General features: G+C 43.6%; 1 protein-coding gene across 2 annotated transcripts in view; it reads left to right on the top strand.

Annotated features, from left to right (window-relative positions):
- MYH9 (myosin heavy chain 9) overlaps positions 1-19,720 on the top strand; it is a 73,701-nt gene that overhangs the window by 51,631 nt on the left and 2,350 nt on the right. For both annotated transcript variants that reach the window (XM_062011982.1, XM_062011975.1), the window contains exons 16-38: positions 1,095-1,288; positions 1,585-1,706; positions 2,032-2,101; positions 3,024-3,184; positions 3,886-3,994; positions 4,912-5,043; positions 5,672-5,878; positions 6,351-6,488; positions 6,970-7,093; positions 7,898-8,069; positions 8,655-8,867; positions 10,637-10,781; positions 11,299-11,505; positions 12,416-12,520; positions 13,705-13,857; positions 14,144-14,392; positions 14,890-15,102; positions 15,791-16,003; positions 16,359-16,520; positions 17,229-17,357; positions 17,701-17,789; positions 17,979-18,102; positions 19,180-19,388. In XM_062011982.1, coding sequence (XP_061867966.1) covers positions 1,095-1,288; positions 1,585-1,706; positions 2,032-2,101; positions 3,024-3,184; positions 3,886-3,994; positions 4,912-5,043; positions 5,672-5,878; positions 6,351-6,488; positions 6,970-7,093; positions 7,898-8,069; positions 8,655-8,867; positions 10,637-10,781; positions 11,299-11,505; positions 12,416-12,520; positions 13,705-13,857; positions 14,144-14,392; positions 14,890-15,102; positions 15,791-16,003; positions 16,359-16,520; positions 17,229-17,357; positions 17,701-17,789; positions 17,979-18,102; positions 19,180-19,388 — 3,640 coding nt within the window. The remainder of the gene's footprint in view (positions 1-1,094; positions 1,289-1,584; positions 1,707-2,031; positions 2,102-3,023; positions 3,185-3,885; positions 3,995-4,911; positions 5,044-5,671; positions 5,879-6,350; positions 6,489-6,969; positions 7,094-7,897; positions 8,070-8,654; positions 8,868-10,636; positions 10,782-11,298; positions 11,506-12,415; positions 12,521-13,704; positions 13,858-14,143; positions 14,393-14,889; positions 15,103-15,790; positions 16,004-16,358; positions 16,521-17,228; positions 17,358-17,700; positions 17,790-17,978; positions 18,103-19,179; positions 19,389-19,720) is intronic.

Raw genomic sequence — 19,720 nt, 5'->3', positions numbered from 1 at the left:
CAACCTTGACTCTGTTTTAACAGCTGCTCTAGAAGTGAGCAGTTATAAGCTAATGTAATCTGTAAATCAGAGTATCCTTTCTTGTTTCTTCTTTTTAGGGGTTTCTGATAGCATTTTTTTTTAAATCAGAAACCAGTTGAGCAAAAGCTGATGTGTTTTCTGAAGTGAACACTGGGAGCCTCAGTGTAGAAATTAGCAAACCACTAAAGTAAAGTAGCAGCTTGAGCCTTTAATAAAAATGTACTGGGGGCATGGAAAGTTAACAGCGGTACAGTTGGTTTTGGTTGGGTGGGTGAATTTTTATCTCCATATAGAAGAGCAATGGGAAAAAGTAATGCTCTGCTTTCTTCTTGCCTCTGCTGCTCTCAGATCTAGCTGGCTTCTGTTGGAAAAAAGTGTCTGTGTAGTCCACTTGTCAAGGTGATAGCTTCATCAGTGCTTGGATGTCACTGTGGCATAGTGAAGAAACTGTTGGGGCAGGGGGTTCTGACTGTCTCCTAGTGGTATTTTTCATGTCTCTGTCAGGGAGTACTTGTACTGCAGAAATAACTAAAGCAGTGGTATCCTGAGGTTTGTTTTTTATCATACCTTTTACCATATTTGCTCATTTGGCAAGTAGCTATGGCTTTTCTGATCGGCGGTCATGGCAGTTCTGTCTGTAATGCAAGAGTGAAGCTGGGCTTTTTCTCTGTGGCTCCTTCTGGGTCAGAGTTATCTAACAGTTGACTTTGCTGAGCTAGCAGCTACAACTCTTGGTTTGTTGTTTTTCGTTGTAACCCAAGCAAGTAGAAACATCTGAAACTCATTTCTAGATTGCTTTTCCAGAGCTGCCATCCAGAGCATCAGTAGAATATGTTTGGGAGTAAGTTTGACTCTATCACTCAAACTTCCTGTAGTGAGCTGTTGCTTTTTTTCCTTCCTGCTCCCATCCCTGCACAAATTCTCTACAGGAGTCGACATCTGTGTAGAGATGAAGCAAAAAGGATCCTGCAGGTCCTCTCGTTTATCCTGTTCTACCCAGATGTTCTTTGTGCGTTCCGATGCTCCATTTGTTTGTGGCAGAATCATGACACTCTTTCTTGTGCTCTCTCTAGTTGACCGTATTGTTGGGCTGGATCAAGTAGCTGGTATGTCAGATACAGCTTTGCCAGGAGCCTTTAAAACCAGGAAGGGTATGTTCCGAACAGTGGGACAGCTCTATAAAGAACAGCTGGCTAAACTGATGGCTACCTTGAGGAACACCAACCCCAACTTTGTCCGTTGCATTATCCCCAACCATGAGAAGAAGGTAAAGGCACTTATAATGCTACAGCCCGTGCAGTCTTACATGGGTTCGCTGGGGCATGTGGCTGGGTTACTATCTTTTGTCACCTATTGCAAGAGATCTTCAAGAGGTCTTGTTTTCTCAACATAACTTTTAAGGTCATCCTAAGCAACTGTATACTTACCAAAACATTTTCAACTGTTTTTAACTGGAAAAGAGAGAACTAGCTGCTTTATGTAAAAGAGAGGTGAAGACAAGAGAGTAAAACCCCTTTTGTAAAAACTTTGTTGAATTTATAAAATATGCTTTTTCTTCACTAGGCTGGAAAACTAGATCCCCACTTGGTCCTTGACCAGCTTCGCTGTAATGGAGTGCTGGAGGGAATCCGCATTTGCCGTCAGGGTTTCCCCAACAGAGTTGTGTTCCAGGAATTCAGACAAAGGTAAGGCCTAGAAAAGAATTTGAAGGAATCTACACTGGTAAAGTTAAGACATAAGGGCAAAAATTGGCAATTAGATTGCTACTCTTTTCAAAGGCAGCACATCTGTCCCTTGGTATTCCCTGACACAAAGCCTACCAAAAACCATCTTTGACTTCCCTTAGTAAGTGTGTAGTTAAGGTGAAGAGGACCTCATCTAAGACTGCTGCTTCATGTTCTCTTGTCTGGAGATGCATTACTTTTCTTCTAACCTTACTGGGGTTTTTTTTTGTTTTTTATTGTTTTCAAATATACTTTTGCAACTCATCTAATGCTTTCTTCTTTTCAGATATGAAATTTTAACTCCAAATGCAATTCCCAAAGGATTTATGGATGGAAAGCAGGCTTGTGTGCTGATGGTAAGGCATCCCAGAAACTCTACTTCAATAGAAGAAACTTTATGGGTGTGGTTTGGAAATGAGAGTTGTGCATGTTAAATATATCTCGTCCTCTCAGACCAAAATTCTGAAGTCAAATGTTTTCTCTGAGAGAAGGAGAATGCAAAAAAGCTTTTTCTTGGCTTTGCTGATGGAGGCTTTTGACCAGGATGAGGTTAAATAATCCTAGGCAAAGAGGATTTTTCTGTTTCTACAGACATATACACTTTGAGATGCCAGCAGAATTCATGGAATCAAAATGCTAAGGAACATTAATGCTGTCTTTAGCACATGCTTAAAAGTATGAGCCTCAACAAACTTTTTGTAATGACCTGCTGATGACAAATGCTTTTAGTGAAGGCTCCAGTTAATTTCTGCAGAATGGCTTTCTTCAAAGGGAAAGCTTTGGCTCTATAGCTTGAAGACTAGGGGAGACTGAACTGTCTTTGGTTGAAAGGGATTCTTTTTTTTCAGTCTTAAGAGAGTATGCCTTATCCCTCTTAACTAGTGGAAGTGTTGACAGCAAATCCTTTAAAGTATGGGAGAGATGATTGGGGTGCCTTTTTCTGGAAAAGATTAGGACTGGGAAAATATAAATAGGAAGGATCAACAGATGTGTTTCCTGTAAGGAAGGAAGAGGTCTCTTGGGACTAGGCATATGTTCCTCAGCATCCTTGTGGTTCTGGGTGCTTGATGTAGTGTTGTATTAAACAATACTTTCTGTCATATTTTCTGTTTCCATTTCATGCTGTGCTTGGCTGAGCTCCAGCTCCTCAAGTTAAGACAGGACTTCATTGGAGCTAGCAACTTTGGTTAGCCTGAGTGGCACAGTGTAGGAAAAGGGGTATCTTACAGCCATGAAGCAATGTTTGCAGGAGCTGAATTCTTCTCTTTCTTGTTTTAGATCAAAGCATTGGAGCTGGATTCCAACCTTTACAGAATTGGACAGAGTAAAGTGTTTTTCAGAGCTGGAGTCCTTGCTCATCTTGAAGAAGAAAGAGACCTGAAGATCACAGATGTCATTATTGGCTTCCAAGCATGCTGCAGAGGCTACCTGGCCAGAAAGTAAGGACCATATTTTGTGTAGTACATTATAAATGTGTGTTTCTCCCATTCAGATACAAGTTTCTCTTGAAAAAAAATGTCTAGAAGAGATATTTTCTATCATAAAGGTCACGATTTATTTGCTCTCTATTAAACAGCTGATGTTTTATTTTTTTCCGATCTCTGTAATACCAGACTTCTGGCACCTGCAGGAGCTCTGTCTGCTGCTATCCTACATGCTACCAGAGCAATATACTCCTCTCTGTAGGAATACAATACAGCAGGCAAAGTTTTTGACAGAAGTGTTGCAAACTGCAAATGTGAAAATGAAAAGTTTTTGCTGCGGTGCTGGTTTGGGAGTTGTAGTATTTCCCTTAAGCTATTGGGTAAACTGTACAGCACTAAAACCAAAAGTACTGTCTGTCAGATTGGCAGGAAAACACACCTCTGTTTCAAACAGCTCTTTTTTGAAGTGAAAATAGTGAGGCTTTGCAGATTAGAAGGCATTAGGGAAAAGTTTTACTAAATATGAAATTTGAAAAGGAAACAATAACCTGAGCAGAAAAAAACTTGAAAGAACAGAGGAAGTTCACTGGAAGTTTTGTTGAGTCTTTTAGGAGGAACTTTCTAAAGCAAAAATGTAGAGATGTCTAAGAAAGAGTTTGATGGAGACAGTTGCATTCCATTGTGATTTTCTTGTCTGACCCTCACTTATCTTGCAGAGCCTTTGCCAAGCGCCAACAGCAGCTGACAGCCATGAAAGTGCTCCAAAGGAACTGTGCTGCCTATTTGAAACTGCGGAACTGGCAATGGTGGAGGTTGTTCACCAAGGTAATATATTTTTTCCCCATTGCAGTTTTGAGTTTGGGTGTAATTTCAGCTTTTCAGCTTGAACTAGAGCACAAAACCCACTTCCTCAACAGTTGAGTTGGCTTGCAACCACACCTTGATTGATTTAGGAGGAGAATGTCATAGCATATTTTATTGCTGTGCAGTATGCCTGCATAAACCCAAGTGCAAGGCTATATCCAAGTAATACTGTGGAAAACCAGAAGTCATCTTTTAATGCTTTATGATTAAGAAGAGCAAGAGGATCCCTTGCTCTGGTGATATGGCACTTGAAAGAGTCCCTTATTATGTGGCTAGTCAATTTAGTTAGACAAAAATTGTGCCATCTTTTGCAAGAGAAAAGGAAAACACTGAGGTCTGACCTTGCTGTTAGACTTGTAGGATACTTTACATTTTTATAAAGACGATGAACGAATGAAGAAATGGTACTTTTCTAAATGGATGGGCTTTTCTTGCTTCTTAGAGAGTTGAGAGCAGAGTTTAAACTTTTCTTCTGTTTCCTATGAAATAACTTCTCAGAGATTTTGATGGAGGAGCTGGGTGTGTTTGTGTTCTGTTTACATTGAGCTACCTGTAACTTGCCCCGCTGTATGGCTTTTTTTTAATTCTTGTGCTATTACTACTTAACCCTTGAGGATTTGGAATTTACCCAACCCTTTTCTGATGCATCCCATCCTGGAAGAAAAGTTGGGGAGGCAGAAAGCGTGTTATTGGCAGAGTGGATAAAATCTAATCCTCTATGATCCTCCCAGTGTTCACAACAAAACAGTTGGTCAGTTCTTCAAATATGACGCTTGTCTAAAATGTTGCTTTAATCAGTACTTATCAAATACAAGAGCATTCCTTCATTATTTTCTTTGTTCCTTGTACACATCTCATTGCCTTGGTTTCCCTTTCAGGTGAAGCCCCTTCTGCAAGTAAGCAGACAAGAAGAGGAGATGATGGCCAAGGAGGAAGAACTCATAAAAGTTAAGGAGAAGCAGCTAGCTGCAGAAAATAGACTGAGTGAGATGGAGACCTTCCAGGCTCAGGTGAGTTTGCAAATCTCATGTGTAAAAGTCATCTTCTCTCTACTTGGCCAGCTGCTTGAGACCACCTCTTTTGCATTATTGCTTTGATAGCCAAGCTGTAGGATTCCAGCTTGAAATATGTGACTTCACTGTCATCTTGTTCATTTTTCTTTACCCTTCTTCCTAGCTCAATTCTTCCAGCAGGTCATTTTGTGCAGTGGCTACCTATTGCCCTTCTATAGCCTTTTTATGAAGAAAAGTCTCCTTTGGCTGTATATTAGAGCAAGCTAGTTGAATTCAACTTCATCATTAATGTCATCGTTTTTGTTTGGTACACAGAAGGTGGCAGCAGGATTGTTTTTCCATGGGGCTGACAATTACTTGTGTTACTTATTTCAAATGGATATGGCCTTGAGAAATATCTTAGGGCTAATGGAATATGTTGTTGCAGTGCATGGTTGGTAAAAGAGAACAAACACCTGAAAACTGTGTTTTGATGTTTGGCTTTTTAGTAGCAGCAGGACACTGCTACAGTGATGGAAGGCTGTAACTATGGCACACAGGAGCACAAAACTTCACCTAACAGAGATTGCTAAGGACTTTGGTAAATTGGAGCTTGTCTTTTTTTATGCCTTTGTGTCCAATGTAGCTAATGGCAGAGAAGATGCAGCTGCAGGAACAGTTGCAAGCAGAAACTGAACTCTGTGCGGAAGCTGAGGAAATAAGAGCCCGCCTGACAGCCAAGAAACAAGAACTGGAGGAGATATGTCATGACCTGGAAGCAAGGGTGGAAGAAGAGGAAGAACGGTGTCAACATCTGCAGGCTGAAAAGAAGAAAATGCAGCAGAACATCCAGGTAATACCTTAGGAATGCTGTCTCCTGTCAGTAAAGAGGATAGTAAGGGTTTAGAGTGGTTCTTATGACTCAGCTTGGAGGGCAACAGGAGAAGAGAGAAATAGCAATAGGACAGTGAGTCTTGTGCTGAGCCTGAGGCATTCATTCAGTCATCTGGATTGAGCTTTTCTGTTCTTGAAGATAACGGCTGCTTGCTGATTAATTAGACAAGTCTTTGCTTAAGCCAGGTGTGCTGGGAATGGTGGCATTCTCCTTTGCAAAATGGCATTGTTTATTCTGCTAGAAAACATGTTTGTTAAGAGTACAGTATGATGCATTAAGTCATGCTAGAGATGCCACTTCTGGAAAGTACCAACAATACCTTGAAGGAAGGGTAAAGAAACCTTCCAAGCTGCAGGATTGCTATGGGGCTGTTACATTTGTTAGCGACCAGCACTGACAAATGCCTTACTTTCCTGTGGGTGTTGTGAAGGAACTAGAGGAGCAGCTTGAAGAAGAGGAAAGCGCGAGGCAGAAGTTGCAGCTAGAAAAAGTGACCACAGAGGCCAAATTGAAGAAGCTAGAAGAAGATGTGATACTTCTGGAAGATCAGAATCTCAAATTGTCTAAGGTAAGACTCCTGCAGTTTCTTATGCAGGCTAAAGGTGCAGAGGTGTTTCTCCTGGAGCCACCAGCAAAGGCTGACCTTTCCCATATTACAGGGGAACTTATGAGTTATTTCAGTGTTGTCCTTGACAACTCTGACTTGAATTTCTTGAAAATTAGCTACATGTCTGTATTCTTTACCAAGTCAGTATTGTATATTTAAGTAGTCTTATCTAAATAATGATCCATGAGCAAGCATTTTCTGGCACATTGTTATACCAAACAGTATCAGTTATTTAATAAACAGCTTCCCTTTCAGCTCTGAAAGGGATATCAAATGCAAATCTTTTAAGTAGCGTTGGTTTGAATACTGACTGTAATCCTGAAAGGTTTTCTTTCTTTCCAAGTTTCCTTGTAGCAGGAGTAGGCACTCAGGACATTGACAGTCATCTCTGGAAAAATCTCTGTTTCCACTCAGTTTTGACACTACCTTCTTAATTCTGCAGGAAAAGAAAATATTGGAAGACAGAATGTCTGAATTTACAACAAACCTGACAGAGGAAGAGGAGAAATCTAAGAGTTTAGCCAAACTCAAGAATAAGCATGAGGCCATGATTACAGACCTTGAAGGTAGTTTGGAGTCTGTTTCTTTCTTTGTTTTTTAAAGACAAATCTTGCAAAGGACTTGCTTATTTAGTTTTAGGTGGTTTCTTGTTAAAATGTGTTACACTTCAGTTTCATTTCCAGAGTTTTAGTCCCCTCTAGTTTCTGAAGGGTTAAAAATTAGTCTATAGCATGTATGCCATTGATTGGTTTGATAGAGCTGTTGAGTGGCTGGCTGAAGGTTATGTGCCTTGTCAGCTGAGCCCTTGCTCTAAATAAAAATCCTCTCCAAAGCAGCAGGCCAATGGAGAAGAGAGGCTGGTTCTCTTTCTTCTCCTGCTGTGGAAGTGTCTCCCCTTTTCTACTCCCAGCAGCATCAATCTGTCAGGGTTAGTGCTGTTTCTGATATCCTGTTTGCGCGAGTTCTTCAGAGTTCAAGCTAGAGGCACTTCAGCTGGAACCTTCCCAGGTTAACACAGCAGGAGACAGCCTGCTTAGTTTCAGTAAAGGGAAAGCAGACCTTGTGTTCAGCATCACTTAACAAGTGCTTATGCCTGTGTGGTGTGGGTGTTGGGAGAGACTGGTGGTGTGCTGGTGTTGTTTATTACAGTGGAAGCGGGGAAGGAGGTTTAACTGTAAGATGAAGGAAAAGAGAAATTGCCCAGATATATTTTGAGGGCAAAATATGAGCATGGTTGCATATATGGGTTCTGACAGGATAATGCACTCCAGCTAGACTTTGGACAGTTTTCTTAAGTAGCTTTATTTTCTGTGCCCATACCACCGAGTATGTGTTGTTTGTCTAACTTAATGTGTCCCCATCTCCATCAGAACGTCTGCGGCGTGAAGAAAAGCAGAGGCAAGAATTGGAAAAGACTCGTCGAAAGCTTGAAGGGGACTCCGGTGATCTGCATGACCAGATTGCTGAGCTGCAGGCTCAGATTGCAGAACTCAAGATGCAACTGGCCAAGAAGGAAGAGGAGCTGCAAGCAGCCTTAGCCAGGTGAGAATCTGAGCTGCAGGGTTCAGAGATCCCCAGGTTGGGCAGTATTTCTTGTCTTGTCTTGCTTTGGAATAGGGACTGAATGGAATCTGTGGCTGGTGTATTTCAGCCTGTGGACTGTTAGGATCCACGACCTTGACTTCAGAGTTCTTTGACTTGCTCACTACCACATTCTCTGTACAGAACTAGACTATGAATGTGATGTGCACCACATATATTTCAGTGGAACAGTAAGATTTCAGAGGGAGGTAAAAAGTAGTGGCAACCCCTTATCTATCTAGTAGTTGCTATATTCATCTATTCAGTGAACTGTCCAATTTCCAATGTAAAATGGTGCTTTCTCTTCTGCTTCCTTGTGTTGTCAGTCTCTCTCTGTCCCCTTCTTTAAGGTAAGTAGTTGTGCTCTCTCAAGTATTGGGGAATAGAACTTAGAATTTGTAGATGGTACATGGATCAAAGTTTTAATGTAATATTGTAGCTCTGACCAATACCAGGTTTTTTCTTGATTATTCTTAGTAGGACAGGTGGCTTTAATTTACATGTGGTTTAAATCTGACTCTGACCAGAACCCTATGTTGAACACAGGGTGGAAGAAGAAGCAGCTCAGAAGAACATGGCCTTGAAAAAGATCAGGGAACTGGAATCCCAGATCACCGAGCTTCAGGAAGACTTGGAGTCAGAGAGAGCATTCAGGAATAAAGCTGAGAAACAGAAGCGAGATCTGGGAGAAGAGCTGGAAGCATTGAAAACAGAGCTAGAAGACACACTAGATTCTACAGCTGCTCAGCAAGAGCTCAGGTAACTCCAACATGTAGCTGTGTTGTCTTATTTGGTTGTAGTTTTGGCTTTTTAAATAAAAGCTGCCGCATCCAGTCTCTTACCAAAGCAAGTCTGCCTTTACTGGAGTGGACTGATTATCAGCCTCAGTGACTGCAGAAAGAGGAGGTAGTGTGCAAGATGTAGTCAAGACTGCATGTGAGAAAGTTAATCTGCTCCCTAACCATGATGTTAGCAATACACCTTAAATATTCATACTTTCAGGCTGTTACTTCTGAGACATATACTTCTATGCCTCTACTCAATTCTGAGGCCATCATGAGCCACATACAGGACAACCAAGGGTTCAGACCCAGTCACCATGGCTTTATGTAAGCCAACTCCTTCTTGACTGACCAGGTCTCCTTCTGTGACAAGGTGACCAGCTTAGTGGATGAGGCAAGGGGTGTGGATGCAATCTACATGGACTTTGGTAAAGCCTTCAACACCATTCCCCACAGCATCCTCCTGGAGAAACTGGCTACCCATAGCTTAGATGGGTGTGCTCTTTGTTGAGTGGAACACTGGATTGATGGCTGGGCCCAGAGAGTGGAGGGGTATAGAGTTAAGTCCAGTTGGTGGCTGGTTATCAGTGGTGTTCCCCAGGGCTCAGTGTAGGGGCTTGTTCTGCTTAACATCTATATCAGTGATCTGGATGAGGGGATTGAGTGCACCCTCGGTAAATTTGCAGATGATGTGAAGATGGACAGGAGCATAGATCTGCTTAGTAACAGGAAGGCTCTACAGAGGAACCTGGCCAGGCTGGAGCGATATTCCGAGGCCAATTGTGTGAGGTTCAGTGAGGCTAAGTTCCAGGTCCTGCACTTGGGCCACAACAACCCCAGGCAACCCTACAGGCTTGGGGCAGAGTGGCTGGAAAGGTGCCAGACAGAAAAGAACCTGGGGGTGTTAATCAACAGCTGCCTGAACATGAGCCAACAGTGTGCCCGGGTGGCCAAGAAGGCCAGTGGCATCCTGGTTTGGGTCAGAAATAGTGTGGCCAGCAGGACCAGGGATTGTCTCCTATACTCGGTGCTGGTGATGCTGCACCTCCAATACTGTGTTCAGTTTTGGGCCCCTCACTACAAGAAAGACACTGAGGTGCTGGAGAGTGTCCAGAGATGGGCAATGGAGCTGGTGAAAGATCTGGAGCACAAACCTGATGAGGAGTATCTGAGGGAGCTGGAGGTGTTTAGTCTGGAGAAGAAGAGGCTGAGGGAAGACATGATCACTGTCTACAGCTACCTGAAAGGGAGTTGTAGTGAGGTGGGAGTCAGTCTCTTTTCCCAAGTAACAAGTGATAAGACAAGAGGAAATGGCCACCATGTGCCAGGGGAGATTTAGATTGGACTAGGAAGAACTTTTTCACTGAGAAGGTTGTTAGACACTGGCACAGGCTGCCCAGGAAGGTGATGGAGTCCCCATCCCTGGAGATAAAAAGGGGAAAAGCCATGTAGCTGTGGTGCTGAGGGACATGGTTTATTGTTGGGCTTGTCAGTGTGAGGTGAGTGGTTGGACTTTATGATCCTTTGAACCAAGATGATTCTGTGATTCTTAGGCTGAAGATAATGGTGCCAGCTTGCACTTCAGAAGGGTGCAGTGCTGCAAAGATCTAACTTCGAAAGATGTCATTATAGCTTGTAAGACCAAACAGACCTTGGCATTTATCTGCATTAGAGATGCTGCTGGGGGACGTACACACGTGTTTCGTTCTCTCCTTGGCATCTAAATGGAATTTGTGAATTTTGCAGGTCAAAGAGAGAACAAGAAGTGACAGTTTTGAAGAAGACCCTTGAAGATGAAGCGAAGGCTCATGAAGCTCAAATCCAAGAGATGAGGCAGAAACATTCACAAGCTATTGAAGAGCTGGCAGAGCAGTTAGAACAAACCAAACGGGTATGTGGAACAGAAAACACAAGGCCAAAGCCGTCAGTTTCCTGAAATAGTAGTTGCTCTGTGACCATGTCTTAAAGCTGTGGAAGAACATGAAGTGTTCATGATACTATGCTTCTGATACATGTGCTTTTCTTCCCTTGATAGATCATTTTTCACTATGAAGCATGTATGAAGTTGTTTTATTTAGTTGCATTCCTTCTTTTCGCTCATCAGGCGTGTTATACCGCATAACCAAGACTGTCTTTTAACTACTAGCACTTGTTGACTTGCACAACCTTCAGTTTGGAAATCTGGTGCAAGACTGTCTCCTGTATTGTGTTCCCTGATTGTTAATTTGTCTCCTGCTTGTCAGTGAAAGACTGTTCACATGACTTTTTCAGAGTAAGGAGTCTACAACTTAGCTGCTAAGTTTGCAACATTAGCTTGCTTGTTGGAGAAAAAAGTACTCAGGAGAAGAATCCTGCCACATATAAAATCTGAGGGGATTTTTGATGATTTTTCTTTTTGCTCTCTTCAGGTGAAAGCAAATCTTGAAAAAGCAAAACAAGCTCTGGAGGGTGAGAGGGCTGAATTGTCCAACGAGGTGAAGGTTCTTCTGCAAGGCAAAGGGGATGCTGAGAACAAGCGGAAAAAAGTTGATGCTCAGCTCCAAGAACTGCAGGTGAAATTTACAGAAGGTGAAAGAGTGAAGACTGAACTGGCTGAGAGGGTTAACAAATTGCAGGTGAGTGGCATAAGGGTTTTCCTTAGCTTCTGATTCAGCCCAGGGCTAGAGAGAAAAGGTTGCAGGATGGTGCCTACTCATAACTAGCTCAAAAATCTTGTTCCTCCTGAGGATAAAGTTCCCCCAAAGGGCAGATCTGTAGTTTGTTTCACAAGGATCGTGTAAACTCCTTCACTCATTGCCAGGGCACGACATTTGGGTCTATGTCACTTATCATGGGCAGGCCTGAGAAGATGAAGTAACCAGTTGCCATTTGAGTTTTGTAAGCCTTTAAGTGTCAGCCTCTCTGCTCCTCTTCAGAACGCAACAGTTCATGCAGTACAGCTCTGTAAACATTCATCTGCTTGTCAACCTGGAGTGGCACAAACAGCCTGATTGTGTAACTAATCTGAAAGACAGAGTCTTGAAGGTCTGTAATGTAGTTGACGATGATGAGAGGTGGCTCAAGGATGATGTGGAAATTTAGGAGTTTCTCCTTTCTCAAAGGAACTGATCCCTCATTGTCTTCTACCACCCTCTTCATGGAGGGTTGTCATTAAAAGTTGAGCATTGCCTGTGTGTGAAAATGTAGTTTGGAGACTCTAAATACATAGTCTGAAGCAGATAGTATAAAATAGAAGATAGTTTAATAGAGGCTTTCAAAATTCTTGCCAGGCTGTGTAAAATCTCGTATAGGCCTTAAAACCCCAAATCACCAAACCCAGCAGACTGCTCCAACAAAGTTGATCCCAGGTAAAAATCTTTCTGTGTCATCCCTAGGACTTAGGAGCCAATGCATTCATTTCCCTGGGAAATAATACACTGTTGAGAGATGCCTCATTTTCATTTCTGGGTCTCATAGCTGCTTATCTGTTCCTAGCTTTGGTTTTACTGATGCATCTAATCACTGGTACTTTGATCTCTCCTTCAGGTCGAATTGGACAATGTCACAGGTCTTTTGAACCAGTCTGACAGCAAATCAATCAAATTGGCAAAGGACTTCTCTGCTCTGGAGTCACAGCTTCAGGATGCACAGGTGAGAGCTTTGGAAGCCCAGGTATCTGTGTGTCCTGCAGCCACAGTCTGAAAGTGAGAAATCACTCCAGACACTGTTAAACACTCGATATACAACACTTCAAAGGAACAGGTCTGGGTTCTTGTTAAGAGGTTGTATTGGGTGGTATTAAGAGCATTTCTGCAGAAACATGCTGTTTATCTTTATTCTGCTCCCTCAGTATGTAGAATATACATAACTTTTTCCTTGTCTTAGATTTAGAAGTCCTCCTCTATCACCTTTCTGCTTGAGAGCTCTTTAATGCCTGAACTGTGTTGGAATGCTAAATTCTTGTTTGAGGTCTTCATAGCTGGTATTTGATAGGGTTTGTGTGTGTTTGTGATTTCTGGTAAACTTGTAAAGCTAAGCAGAAAGTTTTATTTCCCAGTGGATGTTAGGGAAGTAATAACTTCAAACAAGTTAGTGTTTTTTCAGGAAAAAGATTATTCTTAGTCTTATACTTTGGGATAAAACAACCATTTACAATTAACAGAAGATGTTTCTTTTGCTAAAGCATGGAGTACCAAGCAGAGGGTTGGAAGGCAAAACACCATGCCAAGCCTCAGACACTAAGCAGCCTTTAACAGTCTTTGATGTTCTGTCTACTTATCTTTTAAGAAAAAAAGATTGTGCAATACAAAAAATATTGCAGGAGTTTGAAGACTGGTCTTATGGGCCTCTACAGATCCTCGAGCTCAAGCACTGGCAGCATAAGTTAATAAATGTTGTCAGCAAATGACCAGTGTCTTACAAATCTGCTAAGACCAAGGTTGTTTCTAACCTTAGCCTGTTGTCTCTTTCTTTGATACTTGGATATGAGAAAGTCATGTACCAGGGTACAGTCACACTATTGTCAAGAGAGGTTTTAATGCTTTGTATGCTACTTGGGACACTCCAGAAAGGACTGTGGATGGCTTGTGTAGTGAGGTAGTATACTGTAATCTTTAGAGGGTATGGCAGAATAGGACTTTCTGCATATTTTGTTTCTGTGCTGGCTTAGTAGAAGACAGTTACTTAAATTCTGTCTTTGGTTGTCTTATCTGTGAAATTTGTTGCATACTTAAACTCAACTTCAAAAGTACTCATTCTGGAAAGAGTGGGTGAGGATTGTGAGCCTTTAAAGCCAAGGAGCAGTGCTGAATTCCACTGGGATGTTTGCTTTATAGGAGCTGCTGCAGGAGGAGACTCGCCTAAAACTGAGCCTCAGCACTAAGCTGAAGCAAATGGAGGACGAGAAGAACAGTTTCAAAGAGCAACTGGAAGAAGAAGAGGAGGCAAAGAGAAACCTAGAGAAACAAATCTCTATTCTTCAGCAACAGGTACAGGGTCTGCATCCTATAAACCTTCTGAGAGGAAGCATGAGTGGAGGTCTGTGATCCTGCTGATTTGGGCAAAAGAGGAAATGAAGTGGTCTGTAATGACCATATGAACTGCTTGTAGATTTTTATCCAGATATTCCTTTGGGAATTCAGTCACGTAGTATTATCTGAGGGGGAAGCAGTACCTTCAGAAACGAACATGTAGTGCCTTAGATTCTGGTATCAGTAAACTCCATATGGTGTTGTGGGTGGCACAGCTTCACGTGTGACCTTTGCTCTCCTCTAGGCAATAGATGCAAAGAAGAAGATGGATGATGGTCTGGGCTGCCTTGAGTCAGCGGAGGAAGCCAGGAAGAAGCTGCAGAAGGACTTGGAGGGCTTGAGCCAACGTTATGAAGAGAAGACAGCTGCCTATGACAAGCTGGAAAAAACAAAGACCCGCCTGCAGCAAGAGCTGGATGACCTTGCCGTGGACCTCGATCATCAACGGCAGATCGTTTCCAACCTAGAGAAGAAGCAGAAGAAGTTTGATCAGGTATGACTTCAGTCACTGGGCATCCAGTAGGTGCATTGTATTGACAAATCTGCCTTAAGACTACTTAAGCAATGCTGCTTGGACAAGCGGGTATTTATTTCTGAACCAAGCCATAACATGTAGAGTGGAGAAATAAGCTTTCAGAGAAGTAAATTATTTCTGTTCCATGCATAAGAAGTTTACTGATGCTGCTTTTCCCAAAGAGATTGTATTTATCTCAAGACCAAGATCAAGTTCAAAGTGCTGTTTGCGGATTGTTCTTGAGAGGAAGCTGGAAATAACAGGTTGGAAGGCCTAGGATGTCAGAAGTTTGTTCATTTGGTATCAGCACAGTTGTTAAAGCTGGGATGGCATGTTTCCTTCTTTGAAGCTGCAGAATCTTGGTTCCTTCTATCCATAGCAGGCGTTACTAAGAAGGGAGTAATGAAAAGATGTATGTTCAACTTGTTAGGAAGTTGTCAGTAATTTTTCAGAATACTGATGCTGTGCTCTTGTAGCTCTTGGCAGAGGAGAAGAACATCTCTGCCAAGTATGCAGAGGAACGGGACCGTGCTGAAGCAGAAGCCCGTGAGAAGGAGACTAAGGCCCTTTCCTTGGCCAGAGACCTGGAAGAAGCCATAGAGCAGAAAGCTGAGCTGGAGCGAATCAATAAGCAGTTCCGTGCAGAGATGGAAGATCTGATGAGTTCAAAGGATGATGTTGGGAAAAGTGTAAGTATGAAGTTTGAGTGTCTAGGCAGGAAACGTCACACAGGTGAATGCCGTTAATTTAAGGCTGCAAAAACCTTATGCTGATGTGAGCACAGAGGAGTGTCGTAGAGGATACTGGGCACCTTGTGAGCTTGTGGCTGTTAACATTTGTATTACGGTAGTAAGCGAGACAGATGTGTGTGTGGAAGAGCCTGACAGTTGCCTGGTATCACTGTGGCAGAGATCAAGGTGTGATGCAAGCCTGGTATGTAAAACACAGGAATTAGCCAGGGAATGGAAGACAGAAACCTCAATATTTCAAGACAAAAATGTTCTGACAAACAGGAAGGAAAATAAAAAAACCCAGAAACTAAAAAGCATTTTCTTGAATTCTGTTTAGAACCAGAGGTGTCCAGCTCTGGTGAGTCTGCAGTAGGTCAGGACTGGGCTAACAAAGGCTTTTCTCTTTCTCCCCACCACCACACATACGTGACCAGAACTCTAACGAGTAGTCGTGGTTCACACTGGCAGCTTGCAGGCGTGCAAGCAGCTGGCTTTGAGGGGTACCTCTGCCCTAACAGAGGGGATAGATGCAGTGTTCTTGTGTCCTGTCTTACGTGAGTGGCTGTTCATAGAGTTTTTTGCTCTTAGGGTAGGTGAAATTGTCTGTACCCTTTGAGGAAGCCTCACATGTGGTACTGTGCTGTAGGTCCATGAACTGGAGAAGGCTAAGCGAGCCTTGGAGCAGCAGGTGGAGGAGATGAAGACACAGCTGGAAGAGCTGGAGGATGAACTGCAGGCCACAGAGGATGCCAAACTGCGGCTAGAAGTGAACCAACAGGCCATGAAGGCACAGTTTGACCGGGACCTCCAGGGGCGTGATGAACAGAACGAAGAGAAGAGGAAACAGCTGATTAGACAAGTAAGAGTTGCTCTGTAAATCCTGAAAGTGTTCCCCACACAAAGGCACTTGTGTCCAAAGGTGGTTACACAGGCACTGCTAACCTACAGGTCCTTGTTAATGGTAACTCTCCAAGCAGCACTGCAAAGCTGTGAGAGATGTTTTCCGTTGTGTGCAGGATTGTTCAAACAGCCTTTGTCTACCAAAGGAACCCATGTAGCTTTATTAGTGAGGAATGCTAGCCCCGTCCCCCTGCCAGGAAGAGTGAAAACAAGTCACATGCCTGCACTTATGTACAGTTTGAAAGGGGGATGTGAGAAGTGGCTGTTGGGAAACGAGGGAGCTGGAATGCTGATGCCTCTGTTTGTCCCTCCAGGTACGGGAGATGGAGGTGGAACTGGAAGATGAACGAAAACAGCGTTCCATCGCTGTCGCTGCCAGGAAGAAGCTGGAGTTGGACCTGAAGGATTTGGAAAGCCACATAGACACTGCTAACAAGAACCGTGAAGAAGCCATCAAGCAGCTCCGCAAACTGCAGGTGAGGCCCTGCAGCTGTTTCAGCTGCCTGTAGAGCATTTACCCAGGGAAATGGGGTACAAACCTTCACCCCGTCAGCCCCGTGCATCAGTGTCACAAGAGCAGCAGAACCTTGTAACCCTCATCTACCTGTTTGACTCCCTGGGAGACAAGCTGTAGGGAAGGTTCACTCCAGTGCTTGCCTCGTGTCAGTGGTTTTGGAAAGAATTATGGAGCTGCAAAGCTAGAGGGACTTTATCACTTGAGCCTTCTCCTGCCACAAGACAGCCTTTGTAATTCCTACAGGTATTTGTCTGATCTGTTCTTAGGAAAAACTCCAGATCCTCCCTAGGCTGTCTGTTCTATCTAGCTGTATCTGCTTTGGAAGGGGGGTTGGACTTAGATGATCTCTTAACGTCCCTTCTAACCCCTACCATTCTATGAGTCACTAGAAAGCTTCACGTGCCCTCCCTTCCCCCTCCCTGCATCTGACAAGACTTTCTTTTTTCCTGTGATTCACACACCCTGGTTTGCTTCCATTACTATTTCTCCTTGTCGCTTGTGAAATGGGAAAAAGGATGGTTCCTTTCCTTTCTACAGCAACCTTTTCAATGGCTGAAGATTAATGGATCCCAGTTTCCATTTTCCCTCTCCTTGCTTCCTGTAAGATAAACAAACCCTATTTGTTAATGTAGATACTCTGAAATTCATCCATTTTTCTTGGTTCCAGGCACAAATGAAGGATTACATGCGGGAACTGGAGGACACACGTACTTCCAGAGAAGAAATCTTGGCACAGGCCAAAGAAAACGAGAAGAAGTTGAAGAGCATGGAGGCAGAGATGATCCAGTTGCAGGAGGTAATGGAATACTCATGCAAGTCAAGGGCTTGTTGGTTTTCTTTGGCTGAGAGCTAAGTGTGGCAGTCTGAGCCAGAGTGGTTATTTCCCTTCTTTTATACTTTTTGCTCTGCTCAAATAAAAAGTCCACTTCAAAATGCAGACTTTAGCCCTTTCTAGAGAGCTGTGATAGGAGTGTGCAAAACAAAGGAAGCTGTGGGGTGGGAGTGGAACAGACTCTGTCTTATAATTAAGTCTGGATCTAGCTAGAGACCATACCACCCCTTACCAGTAACTACTTTTTCCTATGCTGCATTAATTGGTACTTCCCATTGGATCACCGACCGTCTCGTTTTCATTCCAGGAACTTGCAGCTGCCGAGCGTGCCAAGCGCCAGGCCCAGCAAGAAAGGGATGAGCTGGCTGATGAGATTGCCAACAACAGTGGTAAAGGGTGAGTAATGTTCCTTCTTTAAGGGTGGAGGAGCCCATAGGAGAAAAATACTTTGCAGGCTGTTATTTTTATGTAGACTGCAGCATGCTCTGTATCCCGTTTCCTCGTGGAAGATTGAGCTTGTTCTGTAAAAGGAATGCCTCTCCATTAACACCACCAACGCTGCTTTAACCCTTCTGTGTCCTACAGAGCACTGGCCATGGAGGAGAAAAGACGTCTGGAGGCCCGGATAGCTCAGCTGGAGGAGGAGTTAGAAGAAGAACAGGGCAACACAGAGATAATCAATGACCGGCTGAAGAAAGCAAATCTGCAGGTACCTGTTGAGGCTGCCTGTGCCAGCAGAGCCCCTCTAGTCTGTAAATTGTCGGAGTGCACCCTGAGTGATGCCAGCTGCTGCTCTGGGTACAATATAGACCCTCAGAAGTTGCGAGCAAGATGAAACATGTGAATGTCTCAATAGAGAAAGGAGGATGGGCAATCAGAGCTCATGTTAACTCACTGGTTTTGATCATGTAAACCATTGGGTAGCTGGAACAATCTCCCAAGCTATTAAAAAAAAAAAGAGGGAGGTTTGGTGGGGTTTTTTTTCCTGTATTAAGTGATTATGAGAAAGATGATCTGTGGCATGCTGCTCCAACTTGGCACGCTCAACAGTGCCACAGTGTGCTTGGAAAATGACTGTTCTGCCAGTGCTACGCTTCTTCAAATGGACTAACCATATGGAATTTGTTAGGCTGCTATAGAAATCATGATCTTAGTCTGCCAGTTCTCTGCCGTATTTTATCTGCCTGAAGTCTGAGAGTCAGGCTGTTGCTTTTTTAGTGCTCCAAAGCCGAGGAGCTGGGCTGATGGCTTTCCAAACACCTTCTCGCTCTGGTGCCTGAGAGCACAGTTCTCTACTTGGCTGACCATCAGCGAGAGCCTTGGCTTGGAAGTGGGCTGAGTTCTTGCCTTTCCACCTTTGAAAGTCAATATTTTTAAGCTGCTCCTCCGTAGTGGAAATGGGCGGACAGCAAATAAATGATAAATTAGAAGAGCACATGTATTGGATCCCTTTGCCTCTGGGTTTTTGTAATTCAGTATGACTGGTAATAAATATGTTAAGTGCTAAGCTGTGGCCTTCCCCCTTAAAAGCACCATATGTGACTGGCAAATTTAGCCCTGAGAGGAGGTTGATAAACCTGTTGTTGAAGGAATTACTTTGAAAGTCTGGGTAAAGTAAGATATTTTGAGGAATGCTCTACAGACAGCTCCCTCTGCATCGCAGTTACTCCAGGCATTCAGCTCACTCTGCGGGTCCCCCTTCTTTGCATGTCAGCACGTGTCCAAGAAATAAATGTGCCTTGAGGCTGGAGGGCTCAATGGGCTGAGTTCCTTCTTCTTTCTGCAGATTGACCAGATGAACGCCGACCTGAACGCTGAGCGCAGCAACGCGCAGAAGAACGAGAACGCTCGCCAGCAGATGGAGCGCCAGAACAAGGAGCTGAAGCTTAAGCTGCAGGAGATGGAGAGCGCAGTCAAGTCCAAGTACAAGGCTACCATCACGGCCCTGGAAGCAAAGATAGCACAGCTGGAAGAGCAGCTGGACATGGAGACAAAGTATGTCCTGGTAGAAACTCCCTCTGTTCTACAAGTCTCTACCTGCTCTGGAGCTTTAAGCTCTTCTCTACAAATTGTGATTTGTGCGGGTTTCATCCTAGGTACGCTGGGTAACACACAAGTAAGGTCTTGGCAAGCCTCCCTTGTTTTTCACTGTAGAAACTTCCAGTTTCTTCCAGACTTAACTGCTCCAAAACCGCAGCTGTGGCACACTTGCTGCCCCTCTGTAGCTTCGAGAAGCTGTCTGTGTGACATCGGTGCCTTTTGGTTGTTTCTGGGAAACACCGCTTCCCACCCCCCTCTTTCCCCTAAGCTGGGAGTCCTATTGCTGT

The sequence above is a fragment of the Colius striatus genome, chromosome 1 (assembly GCF_028858725.1).
Source record: "Colius striatus isolate bColStr4 chromosome 1, bColStr4.1.hap1, whole genome shotgun sequence".
Classification (NCBI taxonomy): domain Eukaryota; kingdom Metazoa; phylum Chordata; class Aves; order Coliiformes; family Coliidae; genus Colius; species Colius striatus.
Note: the sequence above shows the minus strand (reverse complement) of the source record. Positions and strands in the feature narration are given on the sequence as shown.